The following is a 27,474-nucleotide window of genomic DNA, read 5'->3' as shown; positions in this document are numbered from 1 at the left end:
GGGGGGGCCCTGCCTGGGGGGGCCCGGCCCGGCCTCAGCCGCCGTGGGGGGGGGGGCACTGCCTGGGGGGCCCGGCCTGGCCTCAGCCGCTGTGGGGGGGGCCCTGCCTGGGGGGCCCGGCCCGGCCTCAGCCGCTGTGGGGGGGGCCCTGCCTGGGGGGCCCGGCCTCAGCCGCCGTGGGGGGGGGGCCCTGCCTGGGGGGGCCCGGCCCGGCCTCAGCCGCCGTGGGGGGGGGGGCACTGCCTGGGGGGCCCGGCCTGGCCTCAGCCGCTGTGGGGGGGGCCCTGCCTGGGGGGCCCGGCCTCAGCCGCCGTGGGGGGGGGGCCCTGCCTGGGGGGCCCGGCCTGGCCTCAGCCGCTGTGGGGGGGGCTCTGCCTGGGGGGCCCGGCCTCAGCCGCCGTGGGGGGGGGGCCCTGCCTGGGGGGGCCCGGCCCGGCCTCAGCCGCCGTGGGGGGGGGGGCACTGCCTGGGGGGCCCGGCCTGGCCTCAGCCGCTGTGGGGGGGGCCCTGCCTGGGGGGCCCGGCCTCAGCCGCCGTGGGGGGGGGCACTGCCTGGGGGGCCCGGCCTGGCCTCAGCCGCTGTGGGGGGGGCCCTGCCTGGGGGGCCCGGCCTCAGCCGCCGTGGGGGGGGGGCACTGCCTGGGGGGTCCCGGCCCGGCCTCAGCCGCTGTGGGGGGGGCCCTGCCTGGGGGGGCCCGGCCTCAGCCGCCGTGGGGGGGGGGCCCTGCCTGGGGGGGCCCGGCCCGGCCTCAGCCGCCGTGGGGGGGGGGCCCTGCCTGGGGGGGCCCGGCCCGGCGCCAGCTGCCGTGGGGGGGGGGCCCTGCCTGGGGGGGCCCGGCCCTTCCCCCCCCGCTCCGCGCCTGCGTCTTGTCTCAGGCCCCAAGGGGCAGAGCCGCGGGGGGGGGCAATGGCTGCCCCAGCGTGGGAGGAGGGAGGCTGCCCTGGCAGGGCTCTGGGCCCTAGGCCGTGGTCCCCAGCGTGGCGCCCGTGGGTGTTTGTGTCCCCGTGGAATGGTGTGGGCGGCCCTGCCCACGGCGTGTGCGGTGCTGGCTCCTGGACCATGGCGCGTGGGCGGCCCCGCCACCCGGCACGTGGCCCGGGCACGGCCGCCCCCCCAGCCCGGCAACCCCCCACTGCCCTAGGGTGACACACGCTCCAGTCCAGTCCGTTCCTTCTGGCAGTCTGATGACCTTGGGCCTGTCCCTGTGCTCAGGCGGTGCCGCAGTCAGGGTCCCAGCTAGTGCGTCATGTTGGGGAGCGGGGTTTGATGAAGCGCTCGCTTTCGTTTTCTGCAAAGCCAAGCCCACTTGTTTCCATTTACTCGACAGGAAGTTTAGGGGGCACAGGTACTCCTGCGACTGCAAGCTGCCCAGACCATGCAGATCCTGTGCTTGGGTGAGTCCTCCTCATTAGACGTTTATTCACCTGCCTGCGCTTTCTTTCTCTCGTCTTTGGCAGCACCATGCCAAGAGGGTGTAGAGTGAGCTCCCAACAGGCTGTGTGGCCCAGCAAGGGGAGAGACTGACAGTGCATCTGATCAGTACAATGTGAAATAGAATTCCCTGTGAGGACGTGAATTCAGTTGCTTATTTTTATGTTCCAGGAGAATGTTATTACTTGTCTGCGTAGCTGTAACTTGGAAGGGAGTGAAATTTATTCTTAAAACCAAATGAAGTCTTCGCCTCTCCTCTAATAGTGTCCTCTGTTATGACTCTTTTTGCATCCTGTCGGTGCCAATAATACGCTACAGACATGGGGAGACACAGCCTCTGCCCCAAGTGTCTCTGAAAGAAAGACTCAAGATGATTTTGTGGTTAAGAAGATTTAAGTTCTGTTCCTGGCTGTTCAACAGACTCAATTTGAGACCTCGGGCAAGTTGCTTAATCTCACCTAGGCTCGGTATCCCCAACTGGAAAATGGGGATAATATTTTTCTAGCTCCAGGGAGGTTGTAAGATGAATACATTAACGTTTGTGATGTATTCAGGGCTCTACACTATGAAACGCTTAGTGCGAGGTCTGTGTGGCCTGTTAGTGCCTGACAGGCTGTGCTGTAGATTTGCACCCTGGCCTGCCATTTGCTCAGGTGCATCTACATTTGGAGCTGCAGTGATAGTTCTCAACTCAAGGAAACATACCTATGCTTGCTCTGATGGAGCTTGCATACTAAAAATAGAGTGTTGCTGAAGCTGCGTGACTGGCAGGAAGGGCTGGCGGCCCTGAGTGAGATCCCTCCAGGACACACGGTGCATATTCTGAGTAGCTAGCTCCACTCACCGTGTGTTCCGCTCTGGCTACACTCTTGTTTAAGTACACTAACTCACTTTGAGCTAGCCTAGGGCTGGCTCCATGAACTGGGGAATTTACACTTCTAGCTCAAAGCATAGACTCAGTCTCCATGTAAACAAGACGCACAATGCAATTCCTTGCTCAGCCACAGACTTCCTGTGTGATGTGGAGCAGGTCACAGTCTCTGTGCTTTAATTGCCTGACGTTTCTTTCAAATAAACTCATGGCATCTCAGAGAAACAGCAGTCACTTTTCTGCAGCTCCTCTGAAAGCTCAGCAAAAGGACTCAGGGACAAGGTGTCTCACAGAGCTGGAGAAGGTGTACTGGACCCTTTGAGCACCAGTAAGTGCAGGAGGTATATAAGTAGGCTGGCATAGAACTAACAAGAAATCCTCCCAAGGTGACCTCGGTTCCAGCCCCAGTGGAAACAGCTCCTGTTATAAGGAATTCAGAAGCGGATTTATCAGTGGCTTTTCCTGGATATAAGCAGCGAGGAGTCCTGTGGCACCTTATAGACATCTGACGAAGTGGGTCTTTGCCCACGAAAGCTTCTGCTCCTACACTTCAGTTAGTCTATAAGGCGCCACAGGACTCCTCGCCGCTTTTGCAGATTCAGACTAACACTGCTACCCCTCTGATACCTGGATTTAAGTCTCTCTTGAGAATACCGATGGGGGGGGGGGACGGGGACGGGACGGCAGTAGACTACTCAGAACCCTGATTCTCTCCTTTCTAGCTCTTTGTTGCCTGTGGCTTCTCCTGCAAAGAACAGCTGTGGCAGCTGGGTCTGTAAGAGCCCAGTGTGGGGAAACTGCACTCCTACCATGTCCCACTGCTGCTGGAGGGATGCACAACTACTGGGCCATTGGCTGGTACAAGGTAACTGTTTTATTAACCGTCCTGGAAAGTTGCAACCTTTCTGAGCAGCAGCAAATTTCATTATGAGCTTCTCGTGGCCAGCAAACCAGGGGTCCTGTCCTCCCTACCTTATTTCACGTGCCATGACTTGTGGGGTGGGCAGGCACAGACCCAGAGGGGTGTGACAGTGCTGCTTTCTGTCTTACTCCTGGCTCCTGGAGGAAGTGGTGGTTTCTCCAGACAGCTGCTATGGACTCTCCCTTCAGCAACAGGAAAGTCTGCCTCTTCATGTCCAGCTTCCAGGTTTGAGACCATTTTAGCGGGTTGTCGCCAATTGGGCTGCACCTGTTTCCCATGAAAGAAACATTGAGCTTTGCTAGCAGGGGACTCAGTACCTAATTTATACATGCAAACGGGGCATTGGTGTGCATAAAACGGGGTCACCCACATTAATGCCACGGCTGCTCATGCCAATGTTTGCACAAGTAGAAGTCAGATGTTTGGGATCGGTGGCAGCATAGTCCACAGCTTGTCGCTGATCGCTGTTGACGTGCTCACAGGGCTTCTGTTGGGGCATTGCAGGTAGCCAACGAGAGTCATGAAATGGGGCTGATCCGGAGACATGAGAATAGCACCCGCCTGTATTCAGGGACCCAGCGGGAGTTCCTGATGGATGAGCAGCAATCCTTGGTCATTCCTGAGGTCCAGCCGGAGGACTCTGGCGCCTACCGCTGTTCCCTGTGGGCCAGAGTTGGGCATTTCAATCAGCAGGCAGACATCATCCTGCAGGTAGCAGGTGAGGCGGCAGCGCAGTGTTTGGATCACAGTCAGACTTCACGGGGATACAAAAGGGTTTAGACAAAAGACGTTGTGCCCTCCCCCAGCCAAAGGCAATGGGCCACGCAAATGAGTGAGACTCGGATTGATCACAAGGTGCAGGGGCAGAAAGGAGGTTCATTGTAGTTCCCAGGGCTGGACAGCCTTTCACCTCAGCAGTACAGAGCTGTGCTCTCCAGCAAGGTCCTGTGATTCGGGGACTCTTCAGTCCTCTTCTGCTCCCCCTCTTGCAGTTGGGCGGGGGAGGAGGGATTTGAGCTGTGATACCACTTGAGCATGCAGCTTGTTGCTCCCTCATGCCTGACCAGGCTCCAGAACTCTGCCCACTTGCTCCTGGATGCTGCCTCTACTCTGTCCCTGAACCTGGTCCCCTGAAGGTCCCCCACAGGTGGGAGGCCTTGCTCTCCTGCATAGCTATGCAGAACCAGGGAACAGTCTCGCCCTGTGCTAGTGAGATCAAGGTGCTGCTAGATTCAGCACTCCGTAAGGAAACGGTTGTTTGAATTCTAGAGCTTCTAACGCACAAAAAGCATTCACAGAGGTTCCAGACTGTTCCCATGTGCACAAGTGGGAAAAGGGTGCAGGCGGCAAGCCTGTGACTGGCTCCTGGCACTGCAGGATTGTGCCCTCCCAGGGAAGGGCCCTTGGACTCCTTTGTGGGACTGTCCCCCGAGCGGCCAAGTGCAGCCCTGGTGTAAGTGAGTGCCACGTCATGGAAATCAGTGAGTCACATCTGCTCAGGGCTGAATTTGGCCCCGTGTCTTTGTTTGTTGCATGACTAACTTGTGAAAGTGCCCTGGGGCAGGCGGAAGGAGTTGGATTTGGGTTCCAAGATGTCATTTCCCCAGAAGACACATGCAGCCAAGCTTGCATCAGAAATCTCCATACCACTTTCTAGTCACCAGTGACGCAGCACAACAAATACCTGATTCATTTGAAAATCCAGGTGGGAATCCAGGGAGTCAGGATGGAATTCCCTGCTTTGGAATTTGGCCAAGAAGCCAAGGCAAACACCCCTTCTCTTAAGAAAAGGGTCCAGGGAAGAAGGAAAATCCAGGGAACTATAAACCCATCAGCCTTACCTCAGTCCCCAGAAAAATCATGGAGGGGATCCTCAAGGAATCCATTTTGAAGCACATGGAAGAGGGGAAAGTGATCAGGAACAGTCAGCATGGATTCACCAAGGGCAAGTCGTGCCTGACCAACCTGATTAGCTTCTCTGACAAGGTAACTGGCTCTGTGGACATGGGGAAGTCAGTGAATGTGATAGACCTTGACTTGAGCAAAGCTTTTGATACGGTCTCCCACAAGTGAAGGAAGTATGGATTGGATAAATGGACTGTAAGGCGGACAGAAAGCTGGCTAGATTATCAGGCCCAACAGGTAAGCAATCAACGGCTCGACATCTGGTTGGCCGTCATTTTCAAGAGGAGTGCCCCAAGGAACAGTTCTAGGGCCGGTTTTGTTAAACATCTTTATTAATGACTTGGATGACGGAATGGATTGCACCCTCAGCAAGTTTGTGGATGACACTAAGCTAGGAGGAGAGGTAGATACACTGGAGGGCAGGGATAGGGTCCAGAGTGACCTAGGCAAATTGGAGGATTGGGCCAAAAGAAATCTGATGAGGTTCAACAAGGACAAGTGTAGAGTCCTGCACTTGAGACAGAAGAATCCCAAACATTGGTACAGGCTGGGGACCGACTGGCTAAGCAGCACTTCAGCAGTAAAGGACCTGGGGATTACAGTGGATCAGAAGCTGAATAAGAGTCAACATGGCACCCTTGTAGCCAAGAAGGCCAATGGCACATTAGGTTGTACTAGGAGAAGCATTGCCAGCAGATCTAGAGAAGTTATCCCCCTATATTCGGCACTGGTAAGGCCACATGTAGAGTTTTGCGTCCAGTTCTGGGCCTCCATTATAGAAAGGATGTGGACACGTTGGAGAGGGGCCAGCGGCGGGCAACCAGAATGATGAGGGGGCTGGAGCATATGACCTAGGAGAGGGGGCTGAGGGATCTGGGCTTATTTAGTCTGCAGAAGAGAAGAGTGAGGGGGGATTTGAGAGGAGCCTTCAGCTTCCTGAAGGGAGGTTCCAAGGCTGTTGTCGGTGGCAGGTGGCGGAACAAGGAGTAATGGTCTCAAGTGGGGGAGATCTAGGTTGGATATTAGGACAAACAATTTCCCTAGGAAGGTGGGGAAGCGCTGGGCTGGGTTCCCTAAGGAGGGGTTGGAATCTGCATCCCTAGAGGTTTTTAAGTCCTGGCTTGACAAAGCCCTGGCTGGGATGATTGAGTTTGGGTTGGTCCTACATTGGGCAGGGGGCGGGACTCGACTCATGAGGGCTCTGCCCGCCCTTGGATTCTGCGATTCTATAGGGACCTCCAAGGATGGAGCCTGGGTTCTGAACTGATCCAGAAGGAAAAGTATCATTACTCCTGCCACTTCCTGCAGCTCCTGGGTTCTCTTGGGGGTTTCTCATCCAAGTAGTGACCCGGCCAGGCCATGTTTAGCTCTGAGATCTAGCACCGTGCCTCAGGAGTGTGGCTTCAGGCTGTGGAGTCTCATTACGTTGAAGCCCGATGGTGTGAGCCATTGCTGGGGTAGTTTGACATTTCAGCCCAGGAGCTGCCTGTGTCCAGAGCGAGCTTTTATTTGCTGCAGTTGCTGCCTCCCAGAGCCTCAACCAACTAGCTGGAGGAATTAACTCAGTGGTGTTTTCAGTCCGGCAATGATGATAACAGCCGGGCAGGACAAACAACCGACTGTCTGGGATGAAAGCTCTGAAGCTGCAAGGTGTGGATACTGGAAATGCAATAGAAGAAGGTGGATCACTCTGTGCTGGCACCAGAATTGAGCCACAGCTGGGAAGTGAGGTAAACCTGTACTTAAAACCTGCTTCTTGCAAGGAGCCTTCCCACAGAGATTTCCCCAGCAGCCTCCCACGCTGAGTTGCTCTGCCTCTCACTGAGTCTGACTGCAAGCGCTTTGAGGCAGGGATCTTGTCTTTCTAGGCTTCACGGGAAGAGCCGCATACTGGTTCGGAGGTTAGAGAACTAATCCTGGACAGTGGGGAGGCTGGCACCCCACCCATACTCCAGCCTCTTTCCCATGGGTAGTGTTCTGCGAAGGGGTCTGGCAAGCTGGGAGCTTTTCACTTGTGAGCGAACAGATCCACTCTGGGGCAGACTCCCCAGGCTGCGCCAGCCTGCCGCGAGAGCCTGCAGGAGCGGTCAGAATCGCCATAGGAAGAGGGGAGGAGTTGGAATAATGTCCAGTTCCGACCAATTTCCCTGCATCCCTTGCTGCTCAGGGTTGGGGGGAATAAGAACGATTGGCAGCCAAGTTGCAGCTTTCACACTTCAGCCATTTCTGAGCCTGGTGTCCAGTCTCCTTGTGCCGGCGTGTTTGTGTCCTGTGCACGCTGACCACTAGGCCCTCCTGCTGTGTCTCACCATTCTCTCACCCACCCTCCTATTGGCGGGAGGGATGTTTTCTCTACGTGTCTGACCCCCAAATGCTCTGGGTCAGAGTCTGGTTTGAGTCACACTTGTGTAAACCTGGAGTAACTCCATTTCCACCAGTGAATGTCCCGTAATGGAAGCCATGGTCTGACCCTCTAATGGGTACGGCTTGGAGATACCCCTTAGCCTGAAATCTCCCTCAAGGAAAAGGAGGCTCAGTTTGGGGAGGGGACATTTAATTGTTAATAGACTCACGAATAACGAGCCACCAGGTTCCCTGGTGGTGATTAGAGGTGGGGATGCTGCCACACTTGTTGCGGTTTGTCTCTAGCGTGTGGCAGTCCCATGGAGAGTCCAGCTCCATGGAACTCTCTCCCCCCAGCGGGAAGTGTCGCTGTCTGTGGGAGGGGTGGAGGAAGTCTGTCTGACGCCGCCTGTGCCTGGCCTTTTGTCTTCCAGAGTGCTCAACTGCCCGGTCGATCTCATCACCCAGGGGGACTATGCTGCTGGTTTCAGAGCAAGGAAGCAGCGTGAGCCCTAATTCCACCTGCTGCTGGGGGAAACCGGTTCCTGTCCTTGCTACTGCCCTGGGGCTGTTGGCTCTCAACCTGGGGAAAGGGCTGCTCAGCCTTGCCTTCACTCCGGTGAGTCCTTGGAGCCTGGAGTGTTTTACAGCGCCAGCTGCCCTGGGCGTGAAGGTGGGAAGGAGAACTCTCACCTCATCCCTCTGCAAGGGATTCCCAGCCGAATGGGAATGAGTCTCCACTTAGCTTGGCTAGAGGAGGCCAGGGAGCAGCTTGCTGGTGGGATTTGAGAACATCATAAACATGCTGCACTTGAAATCAACTTGCAGACGGGATGCAGCTGCTCAGCCCCCTCGCCCGGGCTGCCCAGAGATGGTGCCTCCTGGAGGGGTTGGTAGAATGGCTGTCCTGTGGGGGTAGGTGTTTCTCCCCTGGGTGCTGCACTACAGCCGGGGGGCTCAGACGGGCAGCATGGAGAGGACAAGTAGGGAGGGCGTTGGGGATTCACTGCTGCAGGATAACCTTTGTCCTCATTAATCCAGAAGCCAAAGCTCAGGGGTTGCAGCAGCAAAGTGTCTCTCAGCCTGGAATGCTCTGGGCGGGCTGAGGCGAGTCTCACATGGAGGGCCCTGGTTTCCAAAAGGGGCTTTCATCTTGTAAACGCCAAACTACGGTAAGAGCTGCTTGGACGTGGAACCACAACATAAATGCAAAGGTGACTTGCCTTTGCCAGTGGGCGAATTAGGCTTCAGCGTCTGGCTCTGCCTGTGCAAATACGTTCTTACCCAGAATCTGAGGGTGAGTGGAACCAGCTGAGCGTGTAGCCTTTAAGGCTGAGGCCGTAATCTCAGGAGTTACTGATCTCTCTGCTTTAATGATTCTCTTTAGGTGATTGTCGTCATGCTGAAAGGAAAGAGAGGGAACAAAGCGGGAGAGAGCCTCTAAGTGTGAAGATGATGGAAAGAGAGAGATTTGCTTCGACCGAGAATTTGCAGCTTGTGTGCAGGAACTAGGAGCAGCTGCATTTGTAGCTTGAGCCTTGAGCAGTGAAAGGAGGATCAGAGCTTGAATGATTCCAGAAGCTTGGAATGACGTCAGGTGCACTACATGGCCCGTAGCCGCTCTCTGCTGCCACAGGCCCCCAGCACTGCTCCTTTTCTCTCTCCCTCCCCATGTCCTTTGCCTTGTTCGATACAGTGGGGTGTAGTTCCTGGGCTCCAGTTAGACTGTAAGATCAGGGCAGAGGCTGTCTTAGTCTGTGCTTGAAAAGAGCCCAGCACATGGGTGATGTTTGGCCTGAAACACCAGCTCTTCAGACAACTACAAGCCTACTTTTAGTACATCCCTTTGGGAAACGCTGCCTCTGTCTTGAAGGACCCAACTTGAAGCTCAGGTCTTGGGTGATGTGCAGATCCTGTACAGCCAGACCAAGACTCTCAGCTGCCTTGGGGCGGGGTGAACATGACCTGCAGAGAAGTGGGCAAGATTGGAGAATGAGAGTGGAGCTATCTGCTCTGTGGGACGTGGCCTGCAGGGGCTTTTCTCAGTTCTGTGTATTGTTTTAAAATACAACTGCTTTCCTGAACATGTGAGAGCCGGCATGTGCATGTCTGAGTACTGGTCACAGCGCTCTCCCAGGGCAGCTGGGCAGCACCTCGGGGTGGGGGGGGCGCACTCTGCTTTGGGGGTAACGCTACACTGGCTTGCCTCCTTCAGAAGCCTCTCTGCACTTCCTTTGCACTGGTAGGTCACGTTTGTATCACCTCCCCCTCCGAATGGTCCCAGGGAGTGGGAGAGACACACTGGAGCTAGGGGGCCTGCCCAGAGCTGTCTGGGTACCCCATGGAGTGCTGGGCAGAGTCGCCAGGACAGCCCTGTCTGTCGAGGTTTGATGGCGCAACCATTGCTCTCCGCATGTCTTCGGGCCCCTCTGTCCGATGCATTCATTGGAGGAAACCTGCCCCTGGATGCCAGACCCAATGTGAGCAGAGCTCGCGTTGCCTCAGTTTAAATGAGGGAACGAATAAACCAGGAAACTACAAGTCAGTGAATCTAAATTCAGTTCTCAGTGAAACTCCGAGACATAAGAAGGGGGGAGGGAAAAGGTTGAAGGGACAAAAATTATTAGCAAAAACTAATTTGGTACATGACAGAGTCAGGGCCATCCCTGCTGACACACAAAACGCAGCTGCAGGGGGCACCACAAAGACGAGGCACTAAATTGCCTCATGTCAGGGTGTCCCCATGCTCTGGCCAGCCCCTCTGCCCCGTGCTCTGCCAGCTCCATCCCTCAACTCCACCCCACGGCCGGGCTCCCCCCGCAGGCTGCGCCCAGCCCCTGCTCCCCAGGTGGCAGTGAATGGCGCGAGCATGGGCCGGAGGTCTCAGGAGGAGCAGTGGGCGTCCACACAGTCAGTGGTGGGAAAGTCCCCTTCAGAGCACCACTTCTCTCCTGCCGGCTGCACAGCCTCTCTGCTCCAATGGCCTGTGCACGTGCTGTTTGCTGCCACCCACACTTCCTGCCTGCTTCCTGAAGAGGAGGTGAGCCTCCCCCCCTCCCTGTCTCTGCCTAGGGTAGCCAACCAGTCACATCCCTATTCCGAGCTAGACGGGCCAGATGCCATTTCTGGCAGTGGTGTCCGATTGGGGAGAGTCGGCAGCCCCCTGTCCCTCTCAGAGTGGCTGTCCCCCCTGTGACGGCGCGTTGGGGGTCCCCCGCCTCCTGCACCCCCGAAATGGCACGAACAGACTCCGCCAGCCAGTAGAATAGAGGTGGTTTATTGCTTCTCCGGGATACTGCACAGCACAGATGTCATCAGGTTACAGGGCAGGCCTAGGATGCCTCAGCCCCCCTTGATATGGGGGGGGTCTCGGCTTCTAAACCCCCCAGCCTGTTGCTGAGGCTGCTTCCTCCATGCTCCCAGACAGAAACGAAACTAACTCTCCTCCAGCCCTGCCCCCCAGCCAGGGCAGCATCCACCTTCCTTTGTTTCTCCCCATGGGGGGTAGCTGGTCAGACAGGTTTGGAGCCCCCTTTGCATAATGACCAGACAGCAGAGGTCGCCACAGCCCTAGCAAGGCCCCCCCACTACATCACCCCCCATGAGGAGTGGGGGGTGCTGGTGCTGGGCTGCCTAGGGCACCAGCGCCGATAGCATTGAACAGCCCTGGGGAGAGTGATGCAATCTCCTGTTGAACAGGCCCAAGAGGCTACTATTGAGGGGAATGTGGATAATGCTGGTTATTGAATGTTGTCTTGGGTTTTCTTTGTCTGTTGACTTCACTGGGGCACTGCTCCAGGGCTGCGAGGTCCGGCCCCTAGATGCAGGCGTTAGTCGACGTGCCTCACAGCCTGCACACGTCAGTCGACGTGCCTCACAGCCTGCACGCGTCAGTCTGGGAGCAGAAGTCAGGCATGTAAACGGGATTGCGGAAGCACCGTTGGATGGATGACAGTGGCAGGAGAAGGCCCTGTGAATAGCACCAGCTCTTACAGCAGAACGGCCACAGCCACTGTCCAGAAGATTTCAACCCGTTACAGGGAGAGTCTAGGCAAGAGCTGCTGGGCATAACAGGCAGAAACAGGCAGTCATCCATGTGGACGAAGGATAACCTTGAAAGGGACTTCGGGGATTATGTTCGCGTAGCCGGCTGCTGCTCGCTCAGCTGCAGCCCGAAACACCGAGGACTGTATTCTGCATCAGAAGGAGCATTGCAAAGCAGGCAAGACATGGTATAAAGTCCTGGCTGACAGGCCCCTCCTGGATTCCTGCATCCAGTTCAGGGCACATCATCACCCCAGGGAATCCCACGTTCAGGAGAAGAGCTGCTGAACTGATCAATCTATGCAGAGTTAGTTCTGAGCACAGGCTGGCGATAAGAAGGCAGTGGTGGGCAACCTATAGCCTGTTGGGTTCTGGGGGAGGCCCGACATCTTGTGTACCGTTGCCCATGCAGGGTTGCCATATTTTGCTGGTTTCCATCCACATGGGATTTTTTTCCTACTGCTATTACAAAAGTGGCATGCGTGTAGATCAAGGGCACATGGAGTGAGGTACGTCCGATTGCTCACATCAATCCAGTCCCAGCACTGCTGCGGTTCTGTTGGCACTCTGCGCGTTCTAGGTGGGCAAGCAGGAGACCGACTTGGTTACGACAGTCCTGCAGCCCCCTCCCGCGGCCACTGTCTAGCCTTGGTTGCCCATGGCTGTGCCAGGGTGTGGGAAGGAGAATGTGATAGTGTTTCAGCACCTTCCAAGTACTCGGATGAGGACGGGGGGCTCCTGGAGATGCCTGCCATTAGGAATGCCAAAGAAATGATACGTGCAGTAAACATGCACCGAGAGCTTTTGCTCTTTCCAAGCCTCAGCCCGGGGCAGCACTAACAGAATCCATCCGACTGGGCCTCAAGGGAAGCGGACAATGGTACGAGTGCTTCTCAGTCCTCAGATGGGATCAGTATCCTAATCTGTGCATGACCCAGTGCAAGCCAGTATGGTTCTTGCTGCTTCAGAAGAAGTTCCCTGCAGGAGCATTGGAGGTCTGGAGCCAGGCCTGTCTGTTGGACTCAGGTGGGTCTAGTCTATACGACCCGTTCTCTGCCCTCACCAATGGCCTTAGGTATTGATGGGTCTCAGTCCCTCTACTTTCCTCCTGAGGGCTCTTTGCTTTGCCTTCCTGGGCAATTTCTAAACATGACCAAGTGCTGATCATACCCTTCTGTGTGGGCAGGGACAGATACCTGGAGCTGACTCCTTAGAACATTGAATTAGACTTAAACATGGGTGGTGCTTCTAGATCACCGTGCGCTGCTTCCTCCCACGCTTGAACCAGCTCCACCTGGGTGTGACTTTAAATTGCAGACTGGCTCCACTCTGGGCACTCAGACCCAGCTCTGGCAGCACCATGAAGTCAGGGGGCCTCTTTCTCCTCCTGGGGCTCGTCACCCTCTGGACAGCACTACAGGGGGCACCTACAGAAAGTGAGTATAGGGAGCGCAGGGCCTAGAGGGGAGCCCTAGGGGAGGGGGCATGGGCAGTGGGAGTGGGGGCTTGGAAATACCAGACACGTTAGGGAGTGGGTTGGTTTGTCTCCTCAGTGACCCGATTCAGGGGCCAGTAGAAACACATCTCCACTGTGGGTGGCACAGGGACAGGGCTGCCATTCCCTCGGAGCAGCAGACGGAATTACAGACCATCTGGACCGGCCAGACTCTGCAATTCATGTGTTGCTGAGGGGCAGGCGTTGGAGGGGCAGGCTGGCAGCTCTGGACTGCTTTAGCTGGAGACTTATCGTCTAAATATTAGGTGCCCAACCTCTGCACGACAGCATCCCAATGACACCTTGATTTCCTTGTGGGGGATGATGGTGTAGAAACTCTTAATATCCATGGTAAAAAGAAGACAATCATTGAATTTGTTAAATTCTTTGAAATCTTAAAGAATTTGTAGAAAAGGTCCTTCACTTACGTAGATAAAGATTCAACAAGAGGTTGAAATGTATTCGAAATTTGGAAATTATTTCTGTTGGGTACGAACAAGCAGACACTATAGGTTCTAGGTAAGCTGTAAACTGCATAATCCTCTTGAAGCACTTAGATGTAACTTGCATGATGGTAAGTTTGCAGTGATTGTATGTATGTATGTGTGTGTGTATAAATATATATATGTACACAGATCTTTTCAGTGTGTAATTTACAATACCTTGGAAAGGTAAACCACAATGTTATTTCTTACCTTGCATGTTACAGTTTTTGACTCAGTGGGACTTTTGGCAATCCTTGTTTTCAACGATCCTCTTAAAATCTGGCTTGTGTTCGGTTGAGGCCATCGAAGTAATTCCCTCACGTGTGTGTTAGAACAGATCGATGCTTCGATTTCACAAGTTTCAATGTAGAAAAAACTGACTCACAAAGGTATGTTGATCCAAACATTGACAGTAGTCTGAGCGCAGCCTGTTTAATATTGTGGTTTTTTCCCATCGGTTCAGTTTTCCAGAATTCAAGTGTTCTTTCCTTTAGAAAAGACTTCAATCTATCGTCTTCTGACAGTTCTGTCAGCTCAATCTGAGAAGTTGCTTCATCTGTGACCAACAGGGCTTTCAAACAGTCAGACTCCGCAGTGAAATGGTCGACCAGGAATGAAATCTGTGGCCTTTTCAATTGTAGATCATAGAATCTTTCTACACAACTATCCTGAAGTTTTTCAACAATGTTGCATACTGTGCTGTGCTTTTTTTCCAGGCCTCAGCTGCTTGTTGACCGCATTTAACAACGAGGGAAAATGTGTCAGTTCCTGCCTTTGAAGTTGTGCCTTGAATAGCTTGAGTTTATTGGCAAACACAAATACACTTTGCACCAGGTCAGGCAGCATCTTTAATTTCCTTTGTAGTAGGTCAGGTTAAGTCTGTCCAGATGACCCAGTGTGTCCACCAGAAACGCCAAATCTAAAACCCAATGCGGGTCTGAGAGTTTGCGATATTCCTTATGCTTCTCTACCATGAACAGTTTCACGGCATCCAAAAGTTTAAAAAAACCGAAACAGCACTTTGCCTTTCGAAAGCCATCTTACAGTACAGTGCAGTGGCAAGTCTCCTGGAAGACCTTGGTTGAGCTCCGCAATGAGATTCTTGCATTCTGTGGTTAAGAGCATGTATACGAATTTAACTGACCATGTCTAGGACGGGTTTTGTTACATGGTCTAAATTCAGGTTTTTAGACACCAGTTGCTCCCGATGGATGATGCAGTGAAATGTCCAGTACTCAGGAAACCTGTCGTCAGCTCTACATAGCCCCACAAGTCCATTCACAGATCCAAGTTATTTACTTGCTCCCATAACACAAGAACTAGGAGTCACCAAATGAAATTAATAGATAGCAGTTTAAAAACAAACAAAAAGAAAGTATTGCTTCACACAACCCAGAGTCAACCTGTGGAACTCCTTGCCAGAGGAGGTTGTGAAGACCAGGACTTTAACAGGGTTCCAACCCCCCCCCCAAAATAAAAACTAGATAAATTCACAGAGGATAGAATCATAGGGCTGGAAGAGACCTCAGGAGGTCATCGAGTCCAGCCCCCTGCCCAAAGCAAGACCAATCCCAACTATCTCAACTATCTTTGTCGAGCCGAGTGTGGCGCAGCGGGGGGCTGTCTGCTCTGTGACCCGGGTCCCCCTGCGCTGTGATGGGAGATTCTCACTGACTCTCACAAATGTGTATTAACCCAGACACCCAGGCTCAGCCTCCCAGGGAGGGAGACAAAGGAAGGAGGGCGAGACCAGCACCTGGCTGGGGGCAGGGCTGGAAGAGAGGTTTTTTTAGTTTCTGTCTGGTATCATGGGGGGAAGCAGCCTAAGCAAGGGGCTGGGATTTAGGGGCCCAGGCTCCCCCATCTCAAGGGGGCTGAGGCATCCTAGCCCAGCTCTGTGACCAGATTCCATCTGTGCTGTGCTGTATCCTGGAGAAGCAATAAACTCCCTCTGTTCTACCGGCTGGTGGAGTCTGTTCGTGCCACTTCGGGGTGCAGGAGTTGGGGGACCCCGACTCGCTGTCACACCGAGACTTAAAAACTTCTAGGGATGAAGATTCCACCACCTCCCTAGGGAACCCATGCCAGTGCCTCAACATCCTCCTAGGGAAATCATTTCTTCTAATATCCTAGGAACCTCCCTCACTGCAACGTGAGCCCATTGCTCCTTGTTCTGCATCCGTCACTACTGAGAACAGCCTCTCTCCAGCCTCTTTGGACCCTCCCTTCAGGAAGTTGAAGGCTGCTCTCAAATCCCCCCTCACTCTTCTCTTTTGCGGACTAAATAAGCCCAAATCCCTCAGCCTCTCCTCGTAGGTCATGTGCTCCAGCCTCATAATTATTCTGGTTGCCCCCCGCTGGACTCTCTGTAGCGCGTCCACATCCCTCTGTAATGAGAGGCCCAGCATTGGACGCAATACTCTAGATGGGTCCATCGATGGCTGCTAGCCAGGAGGAGTAGGGGTGGTGTCCATAGCCTGTTTGGGAAGGTGACAGGATTCCCTGCTCTGTTCATTCCCTTTGGGGGCACCTGGCATTGGCCGCTGTGGGCGACAGGACCCTGGGCTGGATGGTTCTTTGGTCTGACCCAGTGTGTTCTCCACCAGAAGTGGTAGGAGTCTGACGCTGAGGCCTCTGAGACTGGAGACCGTGGCGGAACTGAGGTTCACGTCATTGAGCGCTTGGGGGGTGCCGAGACTCTCCACCTGAATGGGCTGGTGCGGAAGGATGTGGAGAGGGAGCATGGCTGGACACCATTGCTGGCCTCACTCTACTGCACTTGCGGGGGGTGGTCCTGCCAGTTCTGGAGGTTCCTGCCACTGCCTAGAGGGCAAGAGTGTCACTGGAAGGGGCAGCAGGTCCTAAGTGGTTTCAAACACTTCCAGTGCTGAAGGAAGTGGCAGCTGCTGGCTCCTTGGGACCGGTGAATGGGGGGGGGGGGGCAAACTCAACTGCCTTGTCTGGACAGGAGTCAACGTGGCCCTAACGGGATCTCAAACTGGCCCACCAGGATCTCACTTCCTTAGATTTGGCTGGAAGTGACCAACAGCCCAGCTGCTTCTTTTTTTTTCCTGGGGCACCAGCGACTGAGACCAGAGCTTGCTCCCCACCAGGCCTCAGGAGGCGCCATGCTGGTGCTAAGCATCTCGGGACAAGTCTTTTCTCAGCACTGAACTTGATGATGGAGCCAGAGTTCTCTGTGCCAATGGGAAAATGCTAGGAGCCAAGTCCCCTGAACGAAGGTCAGAATGGCAGCTGTGCCAGGGTCAGGCCAGAGGGGTACAGGAGAGTAATAAAAGGGAAGTATATTAACCCTAGACTGAGTGGCTACGTCTAGACTGGCATGATTTTCCAGAAATGCTTTTAACGGAAAAGTTTTCCGTTAAAAGCATTTCCGGAACAGAGCGTCTAGATTGGCTCGGACGCTTTTCCGCTAAAGCACTTTTTGTGGAAATGCGTCTGTGCCAATCTAGACGCGCTTTTCCGCAAAAAAGCCCCAATCGCCATTTTCGCAATCGGGGCTTTTTTGCGGAAAACAAATCTGAGCTGTCTACACTGGCCCTTTTGTGCAAAAGGACTTTTGCCTGAACGGGAGCAGAATAGTATTTCTGCAAGAAGCACTGATTTCAGACAGTAGGAAGTCAGTGCTTTTGTGGAAATTCAAGTGGCCGGTATAGACAGCTGGCAAGTTTTCCGGAAAAGCGGCTGATTTTCCAGAAAAACTGGCCAGTCTAGACACAGCCAAGAAGTCTCTGTCCTCAGGGTAAACTAACAAAGCCTAATTCAGAACCAGCAGGAACTTTCCAGAACCAATTGGGGCAATTAAGTCATCTGGAGCCAATTAGGATGTTTACAGAGTCAAGTGAATCAGACTATTTAGACCACCTGGGGCCAATGAAGAATCAGTTGAGACCAGTTAAAAAGGGCTCCTCTTCAGTTAGCGTGCAAGGTGTCTGAGGAGAGTCCGGAAGAGAAAGTGCAAGCAGGTACCAGGAGGAAGAACGTGTGGTAAGGTTGTTGCTGGGGTAGGCGGTGGAGAAGTGGCCCAAGGATCGTAGCTGTCACACAGCGGTTACCAGAGACATTACAGACAGCTGCTATCACAGGGTCTCTGGACTGGAGCTCAGCATAGAGGTTGGGCCCCGGGTTCCCTCCTCCCCAACACCAATTCCCCATTCCAGCACTACAGAGACTGGCTTTGGTACAAGTGCATGTCCTACCCTGTATCACTAGGAGGAGCCACCGAGCCTATTTCCCTCTTTTCCCTGTGCTGGCCACGGATGAGAGTAGCTCAGCAAAACAGCAAGTCAGTGTCTAAACTGAGGGCTGCTGGGATCCTCTGAGCCAAGTAATCCACCTGAAAGTGTGGGACTTAAGAACATCAGAGCGGCCAGACGGGGTCAGACCAAAGGTCCATCCAGCCCAGCGTCCTGTCTGCCCACAGCGGCCAGCGCCAGGTGCCCCAGAGGGAGGGAACCGAACGGGTAATGACCAAGCCACCTCTCTCCTGCCATCCAACTCCACCCTCTGACACAGCGCTAGGGACCGTTCCTACCCATCCTGGCTAACAGCCATTAATGGACTTAATCTCCATGAATTTAGAGACCAATCAAGACTAAGGAGGAGCTTTGTCACAGGGTGTAGGCTGCCTCCATGAGGATCACTTGAAGCCACTGCCCTCTATCTCTGAGAGGTCCAGGGCAGAACTCACAGCTGGTCTTCCAGTGATCCTTTGGGTGACCCTACCAAATGCGGATCACTCTTTGGCATGTGCTTCACGCAGACCACACATTCTAAAGTCTAGCGACTAGGACATGCCACGAGCCTGGGGATCAGAAGGGGATAGAGACCCCCACAACTCTACCTACTACTTAGATAAACGACGTACAAACCAGGTGAACGTGCTTGTTAAATGAAGGGCTATGGGAAGTTCCAGTTTGCTGTCACTGATGGTAAGAAGGAACTGAGGGAGGAGCAGGTTGGCAGGGTTCTATGTTGAGTGCCATGATCCACGGGGCCTGTGGACTGACCTGACAGATGATGCTATGGGGAAGATCTTCCCACTACCATGTACAAATGCGCACACCTGATTGGACTCAACGTGAACAAGCACTCGAAGAAAACCCCCATTTTTTCTTGCACTCAAATACCATCTAAAGGTCAGAAAATGCATGTGGGCACGGCTGAGAAAACTGGCTATCAGGGAGCCCGTCACAGCTCCCCGACCCTAGTCTTGGTCCTGTGCTCTCCCCCATCTTGCTTAGAGCAGCTCCCTTTCTCTTCTAGGGACTGCTGGAGCACAGAGATCTCTGGTCATGCCCCTTTCTGGGCCCACAATACCACCTAGGAGAAGGGATATAGAAATTCCTCGAGGTGGAGATCCAGCAATTTCTGTGCCTGGGTTGAGCCTCCCTGGTCTGGTATTCTTGGGACCTGACCAGTCCCGAACCAGGGAATTTGCTGAACCAAGGGAGGTCAATGCTGGCCCCCAGGGTGTTGGGGCTCACTCCCAGCCGACAGCTCTGGGGTGCAGCGGCTCTGCTCCTGGCTGCCAGCCCTTAGGGGATGGGGCTCCACTGTTCCCTACTCCTGCAATGTTCCTGGTCCCAGCCCATCAGGTTTTCCCTGTGAGTGCTCCCTCCCAGAGCATCCTGACGATGTCGGACCAGGGGTGTTGCTGAATTAGGGACATCCGGATTACAGAGGTTCAGTATGTAACACTAGGTGTATTTTTAAAAGCTCATACATGCATCCCATTGCAGAGAGATGCTCTGATGGCAGTGCCCTTTGGAATCCATCCTCTCCAAACACCAGAATCCATCTTCCCCGCAGCCCCTTCATGGAACACGCTAATCTGGACTGTCCCTTGTTCCTGACTTGCTGAATTCTAGTTTTTAAAGTCTCTTCAGGACAAGAGGAAATTAACTCCGTGCCCCACTGAGCATTGAAGATTTCTGTCCACATCCTGCTATGGCCCTGGATTCCCACTGAAAACTCACACGGAGTTATCTTGCTCTAGGTTTCCTGTGGACTGGGAATAGAAGGCCTCCTATATGTGGAGTCCATGATCTCCTAGGAGGCGAATGGTGCCCTGTCGAAGCAGAGGGGCATGTTGAAGCAGAGGCTGAATAGTGAAGGAAAGGTCCTGGGTGGAGAGGGGCTGGAGGGTGAAAAGCAGGAACTTGGATGTACGATGGTGCCAACATGCCTGATGCAGATGCAGCTGGAGCTCTACCGTATGGCGCTGTGATGACGTGGAGTCAATGGGCATGGCTCAGGTGTAATGTAGCTATAACTTGGGTCTGAATTCGGCAGCAAACTAGCAACCCTGTAGCCAATTGTGAAAACCTCCATTGCAGAATTCCCATGTGTAGTGCCGTCCGTGTAGCATTCCTTGGGTTCTTATTTCGATACTGAACTCGGTTTTACTCTGATTTTCCGTTTTCAGTGTCCCACGGACTTTTGTACCGTCACTCAGTAAGTGTAGGAAGTGCACGCCCTGTAGAATACGTTGCAGGTAGACGGAGGCTTTGACAGTTGCAACAGAGATGACATGTCAGGTTTATTTTTGATCATCTAAACTGCAGTTGACACTAGGGGCCTGGGGAAAGAGTCTCCATCTCCTCTCACCACCCTCTTTCGGGCAGGTTTGGACGGGGAATGGAGAGGCTTCCGTTCATCCCCCACCCCAGCCAGCAGCCCTGGACAAGCTGTCCCACTGCACTCCACGGTAGTGTCTGCCACTATCAGATGATGCCAGATAAGCACATTAATCTGATGCTTCTGCTTAAGTGACCACCCTGGAGTAGATGTGAAGATTGGAATTTAGTGTGTTCTCACTGGGACTTAGAAGGAACCTACCTCAAGATTAACAGGTACAGTTCAGATTGCTCAGCAGCAGCATTTCAAGCTCCCTGCAGACATGAGAGTGAAGCTTTTGACATTTGCTGCCTGTGTGTGAGGCAGAGTGGGCTGGTGGGAATGGGAAGGAGGGGTCGGATGTTTGGCCTTTTCATTTCCTCTGAAGCAGCGCAGCCTCCTGCTAGGAAAGGCCTCACTAACTAACTCGCACAGAAGGCAGGAGGAGAAAAGATCACCTACATCCAGGAAGTCTTGGGCTGCAGGGGTCTGATCCCCTCGAGCCAGCGAAGAACCAACCTGCCTCCATGAGCTCAGCACATTCATGCCACAAGCACGGGATGCCCTGAAGGAGACTTGAGCAAAGACCTGGGAGTTTGATGCTTGTCCTTCCTGGCGGCTAAAAGAGGCCACAAGTCACAGGTGCCTCTCCTGACTGAAGCAGCTAGCGCCTCCTGTACAGAGGAATTCTCCCCTCCCCCTTGCAAAGTCACAAGAGTCCAGCTGGCACTAAAGAAACCTCGTGGATGTTAAGCTCTCTCAAGGCAGCGCCTCCAAGTCACAGTTCCTGCTGTCTTGGATGGTCTAGGAGACTCCTTGCCATCTTTACAGATGAGGACTGGGTCTCAACCTCACTTCAGTGTGTCCAAATGGGTATTTCCTATAACATTTATATGAATCTGCTATACGTCCGTTTCCCCCACATGCTGCATTGTTACCAAGTAAGGGGGAAAGGATTGTCTGCTCTCCGTGCAAGCTAAAAACATACATAGGAAAGTTGTCTCGCTCTCTGGGCCTCAGTGCCCAGATCAGTGGAGTACTGAAGAAAACAGTGGAAAATGCAGTTACCAAGTCATAGACACCTGGCGATCAATGATGCAGAGGGATATAGAGTTCTCCATCTCTCATCAGGAAAGCTGAGCACAATTCCAGAGCTGGAGAATGAAGGACTGCAGAGATGTGAGGCAGGGGATAAAAGTTGGCAGCTGCAAGCAGTTGGGGCTCTCCTCTAGAGTCTGGCCAATGGGCCAAACAGAGACAGTCAAGGTTTGAGCAACAGGTGTCAATTGCATTGCTAACTGCACTTCTGAAAGGTGTTCTGATAACATGGGGATGGGTGCAGTGTAAGAACCTGACTAGAATAGAATTGGGTACCGTCTGTGCCACTACATAGTGTCTATCCCAGTGAAGAGGCAGTGCCGATACCCTATAGACAGGTTGCTGCAGCATGAAGAAGGTATATAGGGTGGATTGGGAGCAGACATGTGCCAGGCATATTTGGGTCTCTAACTTTCCTGTTTTCTCTGCTATTTTTAGAAATCCCTGGCACAGCTTCTCCTGTCCATGGCAATGACCCAGGGAAGCACACATCAGAAGCTGAGCTGAAAGAAAAACCTGTATTGGGGGTGTCTGGAGCAGAACCTGTGTCGAGTGCAAATCCTGTACCCAGTGAAATACCTGTGACTGCTGTAAAATCTGGATCTGATGAGCATCCTGTGTCTGGTGGAGAAGATGATGATGCCTATGGTGGGAGTGAGGAAGACTCTTTCCTGAGGGATAATGGCTTGGATGGGAATGACAGTTTCATCGGAGGAGATATTTCTGACCCAAGGAATAGTGACTTTCCTTGGGCTGATGACTTTGCTGGGGGAGATGAATCTGATATGAGGAATGGTGATTTTCCTGGGACTGATGACTTTGTCAGGGGAAATGAATCTGAAGTAAGCAATGGTGACGTTGCCGGGGCCGATGGCGTAGCCGAGGGAGATGATGATGCTGACCTGAAGAAGGATGATGTTGCTGAGGGAGATGACGACGCTGACTTGAAGAAGGTTGTCTGTGCTGAGGGAGATGATGGTGCTGACCTGAAGAAGGACGTCTGTGCCGAGGGAGATGATGACACTAAAATAAATGAGGATGACATTGCCGAGGGAGATGACGCTGACCTGAGTGAGGATGACTTTGCTGAGGAAGATGATGGTGCTGACCCGAATGAGGATGACTTTGCTGAAGGAGAGGATGAGGATGACTTTTCTGAGGGAGATGATGACACTGACCTGAGGGACTAGGGATCTGATGATGTTGACGCGACAGATAAGTTTGCCAGGGGAGTTGACTTTGATGGGGCTGATGACCTCGATGGGGGAGATGATGATTCTTCCCTGAGGAATAGAAGCTCTGTTGGGACTGATGGTTGTGCTAAGTGAGATGATTCTGAGTTAAGGGATGGTGACACTAAAGCAGCTGATGGTGAGGAAACCTTCTGATATAAGATCGACCTGCAAACATGTTCCTAGCGACAACAGCCTTTCTTTCCTCTTTGATGTTTTCCAGCTTTCCCTTCTCTTTTATTGGTGGTTGACTGGCAACATACTGCTTCATCAAATGACGGGGTTACTGCCCAGCGACTGGTCTTTGGATAAAGGAAACCAGTGTTCAGGGGTCTGTGTAGGGTGCAAAGGGACAGTAGGGTTCTCTCTCTAGGTTCTTACTCTAAGCTCATCACCATAGTATCTGAGTACTTTGATTCAGATTCCAGATACTTTTTTTCTTGATACATTTTTTTTCTTATTACATCTTTCCAGATGGGTTAGCCTGGGCCTTCACATTGATGTTATCCACTCCTAGCAGTGTTCCAGGTTCAGGCCAAATTCTTCTGAAATATGTGTCCCATTGGATTGTGCACCCGGAGCCATACCCTCTGGACATCTTCAGGCTGGGTTTGGGGACAGTATTCTCATTTGGGAGATGGAATTCTGAGCGGAAGGAAAACTCTTTTAGTTAAACATTTCCCTTCTGCTGTGGCTTCCTCTGCCCCGAGACCTTCTGGCTAAGAGTAATCTGTGATGGGTTGAACCACAGAAGTCCCCTTAGGGTTATCCCCTGATGTACTGATCATGCCTCTGATGCCTGCCTTCCTGCTCTGTGGGGCTCCCCACCTCCTTGTCCTGCAGGGCCATATCCTCTGGTATCCCTCCTGACAAAACACAGAATTGGGGTTAGTGTATCCTTGCAGAGCAACACAGACACAACCAGTTCAGGAAACCCCAGAAACCAGTCTGCAAAAAGAACCAAAATCCCCAATAAATCCATATTACCCTGTATAAAAGTTTTATACAGAGAAAGCTTACAAAGTCAGCTCCTTTTATCAATGAAAGAGCGATGCACCATGGTTGTTCCCCCTGCAGGTAACATGTGATGGGCTGGACTAGGCCCCAACGCACCCTACAGGAGGCTAGCAGCCTTGCCGCCCCCATCCCAGCAGGAGGAATAGAGAAGAGGTCCTCCAGACATTATAGAATGCCTGTCTCTGTGGCAGCCAATCAGGACCCAGCAGAGGAGTATAAAAGAAACTGCAGGACTGGGGCCTGCCAGTTCCCTTCAGGAGCTTGACCCAGCCAGGTCTATACCCTGGGAGATCAGCACTACGGCTAGCTTCCAGTGTGAGCTGAGCCTAGATCTGGGTAAAACCCAGACCCACTGGCAAAAGACCTGCCACAAGCAGAGACTTACGAGCACCGTGGACAGGGCTAGTCAGGCCTGGTTCCAGGACTTTGAGGGCAACCAGGTAAGGATCCTGCACAGCACCACTTGGCTGCGGTAGGGCACTCACCAGCCGGTGGGCCCGTTACGTAAGAATTATTTACACTAGGCTTGATAAGAAACAAAAATGTTTTTATTAAGTACAAAAAATAGGATTTAAGTGATTGCAAGTGAGATCAAAGTAAGTTACTAAATTAAAATGAAAAAATTGCTTAGCTAGTTCTAATCCAGTAAGAAACCTGTTACATGCAAATTCCTAACTTAAACAGCTGTTCTTATCTCAGGTAAAGAACTTCCAGTCAGAGTTGATCTTTACTCTGGCTTGGGTCTACAGCTTTTCAGAGTTCTTTAAGTATCCTCTTGGGCCAGGTAGTTTCAAAGGCCAACTGAAGACCAAAGGTGATGGCTTCTCGTTGCTTAAACACACTTTTTCCCAGGGTGGGAACCCTTTGTTCAATATACCCCATCCTCATTGAAAAATATCAGATTCAAGATGGATTCCAATACTAGGTGGCATGGCTGCATGTCTTTCTAGGACCAACTACAGTTTAGGCTTACAGGACAAAGAAAACAATTCACATGTCCTTGGTTTGAATATGAGTCATTAGGTACCTGAATTATCACTAAGGGGCCTCTTTAGTACATTTAGAACTATAAACAGATTCACGCTTCATATTTCTAACTTCATATGCAAGAACAATAGATGCACAAAAATAGGATACACAGATACAGCAGATTACCACAGTAAATTGATGTTAAATGAACTGTTTTGCATAAAGAATCTTCATTACAAATGAGTAGTTCTGTGGCACCTTAGAGACTAACACCAAAAGCAATCATTTTTTAAAGTTACAGACTAACATGGCTACCCGTCTGAGACTTCGAGTTATGCATATTCATAAGCCAATTTTCATAAATCATAAGGGGGCTGTAACATAATCATAGCCTTTTTAGTGACTAATGCTCAGCTGGCGCCCCGTGGAGTGAATGGGCGAATGAGTCTCCAGTTACTGTGTCTCTCCGTGTTCTCGGTAAAGGCAGCACTATTGCCACTCATACCAAACAGTCGTCCCCACTGGCTGTGTCGTACAGCCCCACTCGCTAGCAGTGCAGCAGGTCACTCTAATGCTGCACTGTCCTTGTCAATGGCAGCTACAACAAAGACGCCCACATGCCTAAAGCCATGTTTTAAGACGGCCCCTCCCACTGTCTAGTCAGCTGCTCTCAAGCAATGTGGTCTGAGCACGTCAGAACGTAGGGAGCCGCAGCAGCAGTCCGGAGATTTTTCTGGACAAATTGCAGGGTTCTGCCTGGGACTAATTCTGCTGCGATAATCCACACTGAGAAGGCACAGCACCATCTGTGGAGTCTGGAACCAGCAGCAGGTGCCACAGAGCCCCACTGAAATGCCTCGACAAACCTGGAAGACTGAAGAGAATTCCACTGAGCCTTGACCTGCTACCAACTCACTCCACTAGCTCTTCACACTCATTCCGTGCTAAGCTGCTCTCCAGGACGTAGGCCCAGGAGACAGTCCATTGCCAGAAAGCATCTTCTCTGGCCCCTCCACAGGTCTGAGTACTTACCTGTGGGAGGTTTCTAGCAAGTTCCCTCTCGTGCTGCCCCTCATGACAGGAGCATGTGTGGCTCTGGAACTCTAGAAGTGGAGGTTTGGCTTTTGAAACCATTTGTGCAGCTTGGGTGGGCCTCTGCTGATCCATTCTCCTGGGGACAATGTAGCCCTGAAGTAGCGTGTTGGAAGCCATACGTATGGCTGAGTTACACAGCTGTGCACATAAAAACTGAGGTCCGTTTCTGGAAGGGCACGGAGAAAGGACTGTGGAGTGAGCAAGTGGCACCCGACGCCAAGATTAACTATGTGTTTTAAGTCACGTCTTTACTCAACATGCCAAAAGAGAGGCAGCATGGCCTCATGGAGGATTGGCACTGGGTATGTCCCTCTGTGCTCTGCTTGTGTTTGTAATCTCAGCTGAGCCCATGTGTAACTGTCTGGACATTGCCTCTGGGGATAGGTTTCCCCAGGTGTGGAATGGGGACCTACCTCGTGCGGCTATGAGGAGTCACCAGTTTAGCACTTTAATGTAAATCTATACCTATCAGAAGGTAGGGGAGGAAACTGTGTAGGACTGTAGGGCTGTGTCGCGGGGTACGCCCCCGTCAAGGGGTTCGGCCCCCTCCTACCGGGCCTGTCCAGCCCCCAAAGTCCCAATGCAAAGGTCCCGGCCCTTCTATCCGGGCATATACGGTACTAAAGTCTCAAGGCAAAAGTCCAGGCCCTTCTATCAGGGCAAATACGGTACTAAAGTCTCAATGTAAAAGCCCCGGCCCTTCCATCAGGGCCTATACGGTACTCCAGTCTCAATGCAAAAGTCCAGGCCCTTCTATCAGGGACAATACGGTAGGAGAGGCCTAGCCGCTCTGAGAAGCCTCTCCTGGCCCGGGGTTTGTTTGTCCAGGGTAGGGGGAAAATGGGTGGTAGGGGGACCCGGGCCCTCCCTCTCCACCGGGTCCCAGCCCAGGGCCCTTTAGGCAGGGTCCATGGCTCCTGCCGGCCCGGCGGGGGCTCCGGCCGATACACGCCGAGCCAAATCTTGTTTCCCTTGCCCTGGGCTGCTTCCTACCACGCCCTGGTTCCCCCCGGGCCCCTTCGCCTCTCAGGCAGTACCTGTCGGGGTTGTGGGCGCGCTCCTGCCGCCCTTGGTCGGCAGCTGCGTCCTCCGCGTCGGGGTCCAGCGCGGGCGGCGACTCGGGGCCCAGCGGCTGCAAGAACACTGGTCCGGCCTCGGCTCCTCCTTCGCCCTGGGGCCTCCTTGACTGCCGGGCTCCCTCGGCCTTTATACCCGGCCGCTGCTGGGAGCATGCCCAGCAGGGTCGGAGGGGCGGGGCCTTCTCTGCCAGCTGGGCCTGGGCTATCCCCTGCTCATCAGTGCGGGGCCTGTCCGCCCCGTCACACACCTTCCCCCTTAAATGGGTAGTTACAGTCTGCTTGGCGCCGGTTTCTTCTTCTCCTACTCGGGAAAAGAAATCAGCATTTATATGAGTCTTACCCGGGCGGTGGGCCACTTCGAAATCGTATGGTTGCAGTGATAAGTACCATCGCATTATCCGAGGGTTGGTGTCTTTCATACTGTGTAGCCATCTCAGCGGGGCGTGGTCAGTTACCAATTGGAAGTGGCTACCTAACAGGTAATATCGGAGTGCGTCTATAGCCCACTTTACAGCTAGGGCCTCTTTTTCAATTGTGGAGTACGTCTGCTCCCGGGGAAAGAGTTTCCGGCTTAGATAGAGCACCGGGTGCTCTCCACCGTCCCCTTCTTGGGCTAGTACGGCTCCTAGACCCCTCTCAGAAGCGTCTGTCTGGAGGATAAAGTCCTTCTCGAAGTCAGGGGGGACCAACACTGGTTCTTTCACCAGACGTTTTTTTAATGCTTGGAAAGCCTCTTCACATTCTTGCGTCCACCGTACCTTTGTCGGCATGGAATTCCGGGTCAGGTCCGACAGGGGTGCCGCCAGTGTTGAAAACTCGGGTATGAATCGGCGGTAGTAGCCCGCCAG

The 27,474-nt window shown here is 53.2% G+C and overlaps 2 protein-coding genes across 2 annotated transcripts; both read left to right on the top strand.

Moving 5' to 3' along the window:
• The first annotated feature begins 928 nt into the window (after positions 1 to 928).
• LOC102461217 (uncharacterized) lies at positions 929 to 9,557 on the top strand. Its single transcript, XM_006118401.5, has 5 exons — positions 929 to 1,395; positions 3,026 to 3,168; positions 3,730 to 3,943; positions 7,908 to 8,092; positions 8,861 to 9,557. The coding sequence occupies exons 1-5, from the start codon at positions 1,377 to 1,379 to the stop codon at positions 8,915 to 8,917; spliced, it is 618 nt and encodes a 205-aa protein (XP_006118463.3). The 5' UTR covers positions 929 to 1,376; the 3' UTR covers positions 8,918 to 9,557.
• A 150-nt stretch (positions 9,558 to 9,707) lies between these two features.
• LOC149523480 (uncharacterized) lies at positions 9,708 to 26,182 on the top strand. Its single transcript, XM_089769786.1, has 2 exons — positions 9,708 to 12,953; positions 21,673 to 26,182. Exons 1-2 carry the CDS (start codon positions 12,878 to 12,880, stop codon positions 22,422 to 22,424), a joined length of 828 nt encoding a protein of 275 aa, XP_089625912.1. The 5' UTR covers positions 9,708 to 12,877; the 3' UTR covers positions 22,425 to 26,182.
• The last annotated feature ends 1,292 nt before the right edge of the window (positions 26,183 to 27,474 follow it).

This window comes from Pelodiscus sinensis, chromosome 17 (assembly GCF_052426305.1).
Source record: "Pelodiscus sinensis isolate ZL-2025 chromosome 17, ASM5242630v1, whole genome shotgun sequence".
NCBI lineage: Eukaryota > Metazoa > Chordata > Testudines > Trionychidae > Pelodiscus > Pelodiscus sinensis.
The sequence above is the reverse complement of the archived record's forward strand: the minus strand, read 5'-3'. Positions and strand labels throughout refer to the sequence as shown.

Excerpts from the sequence above, each read along its gene's own strand:
- LOC102461217 (XM_006118401.5), top strand. Across the intron at positions 3,169-3,729 it reads GGGCCATTGGCTGGTACAAG|GTAGCCAACGAGAGTCATGA; the intron begins GTAACTGTTTTA and ends GGGGCATTGCAG. Across the intron at positions 8,093-8,860 it reads TCAGCCTTGCCTTCACTCCG|GTGATTGTCGTCATGCTGAA; the intron begins GTGAGTCCTTGG and ends GATTCTCTTTAG.
- LOC149523480 (XM_089769786.1), top strand. The coding sequence starts at position 12,878 with ATGAAGTCAGGGGGCCTCTTTCTCCTCCTGGGGCTCGTCACCCTCTGG. Across the intron at positions 12,954-21,672 it reads ACAGGGGGCACCTACAGAAA|AAATCCCTGGCACAGCTTCT; the intron begins GTGAGTATAGGG and ends TGCTATTTTTAG.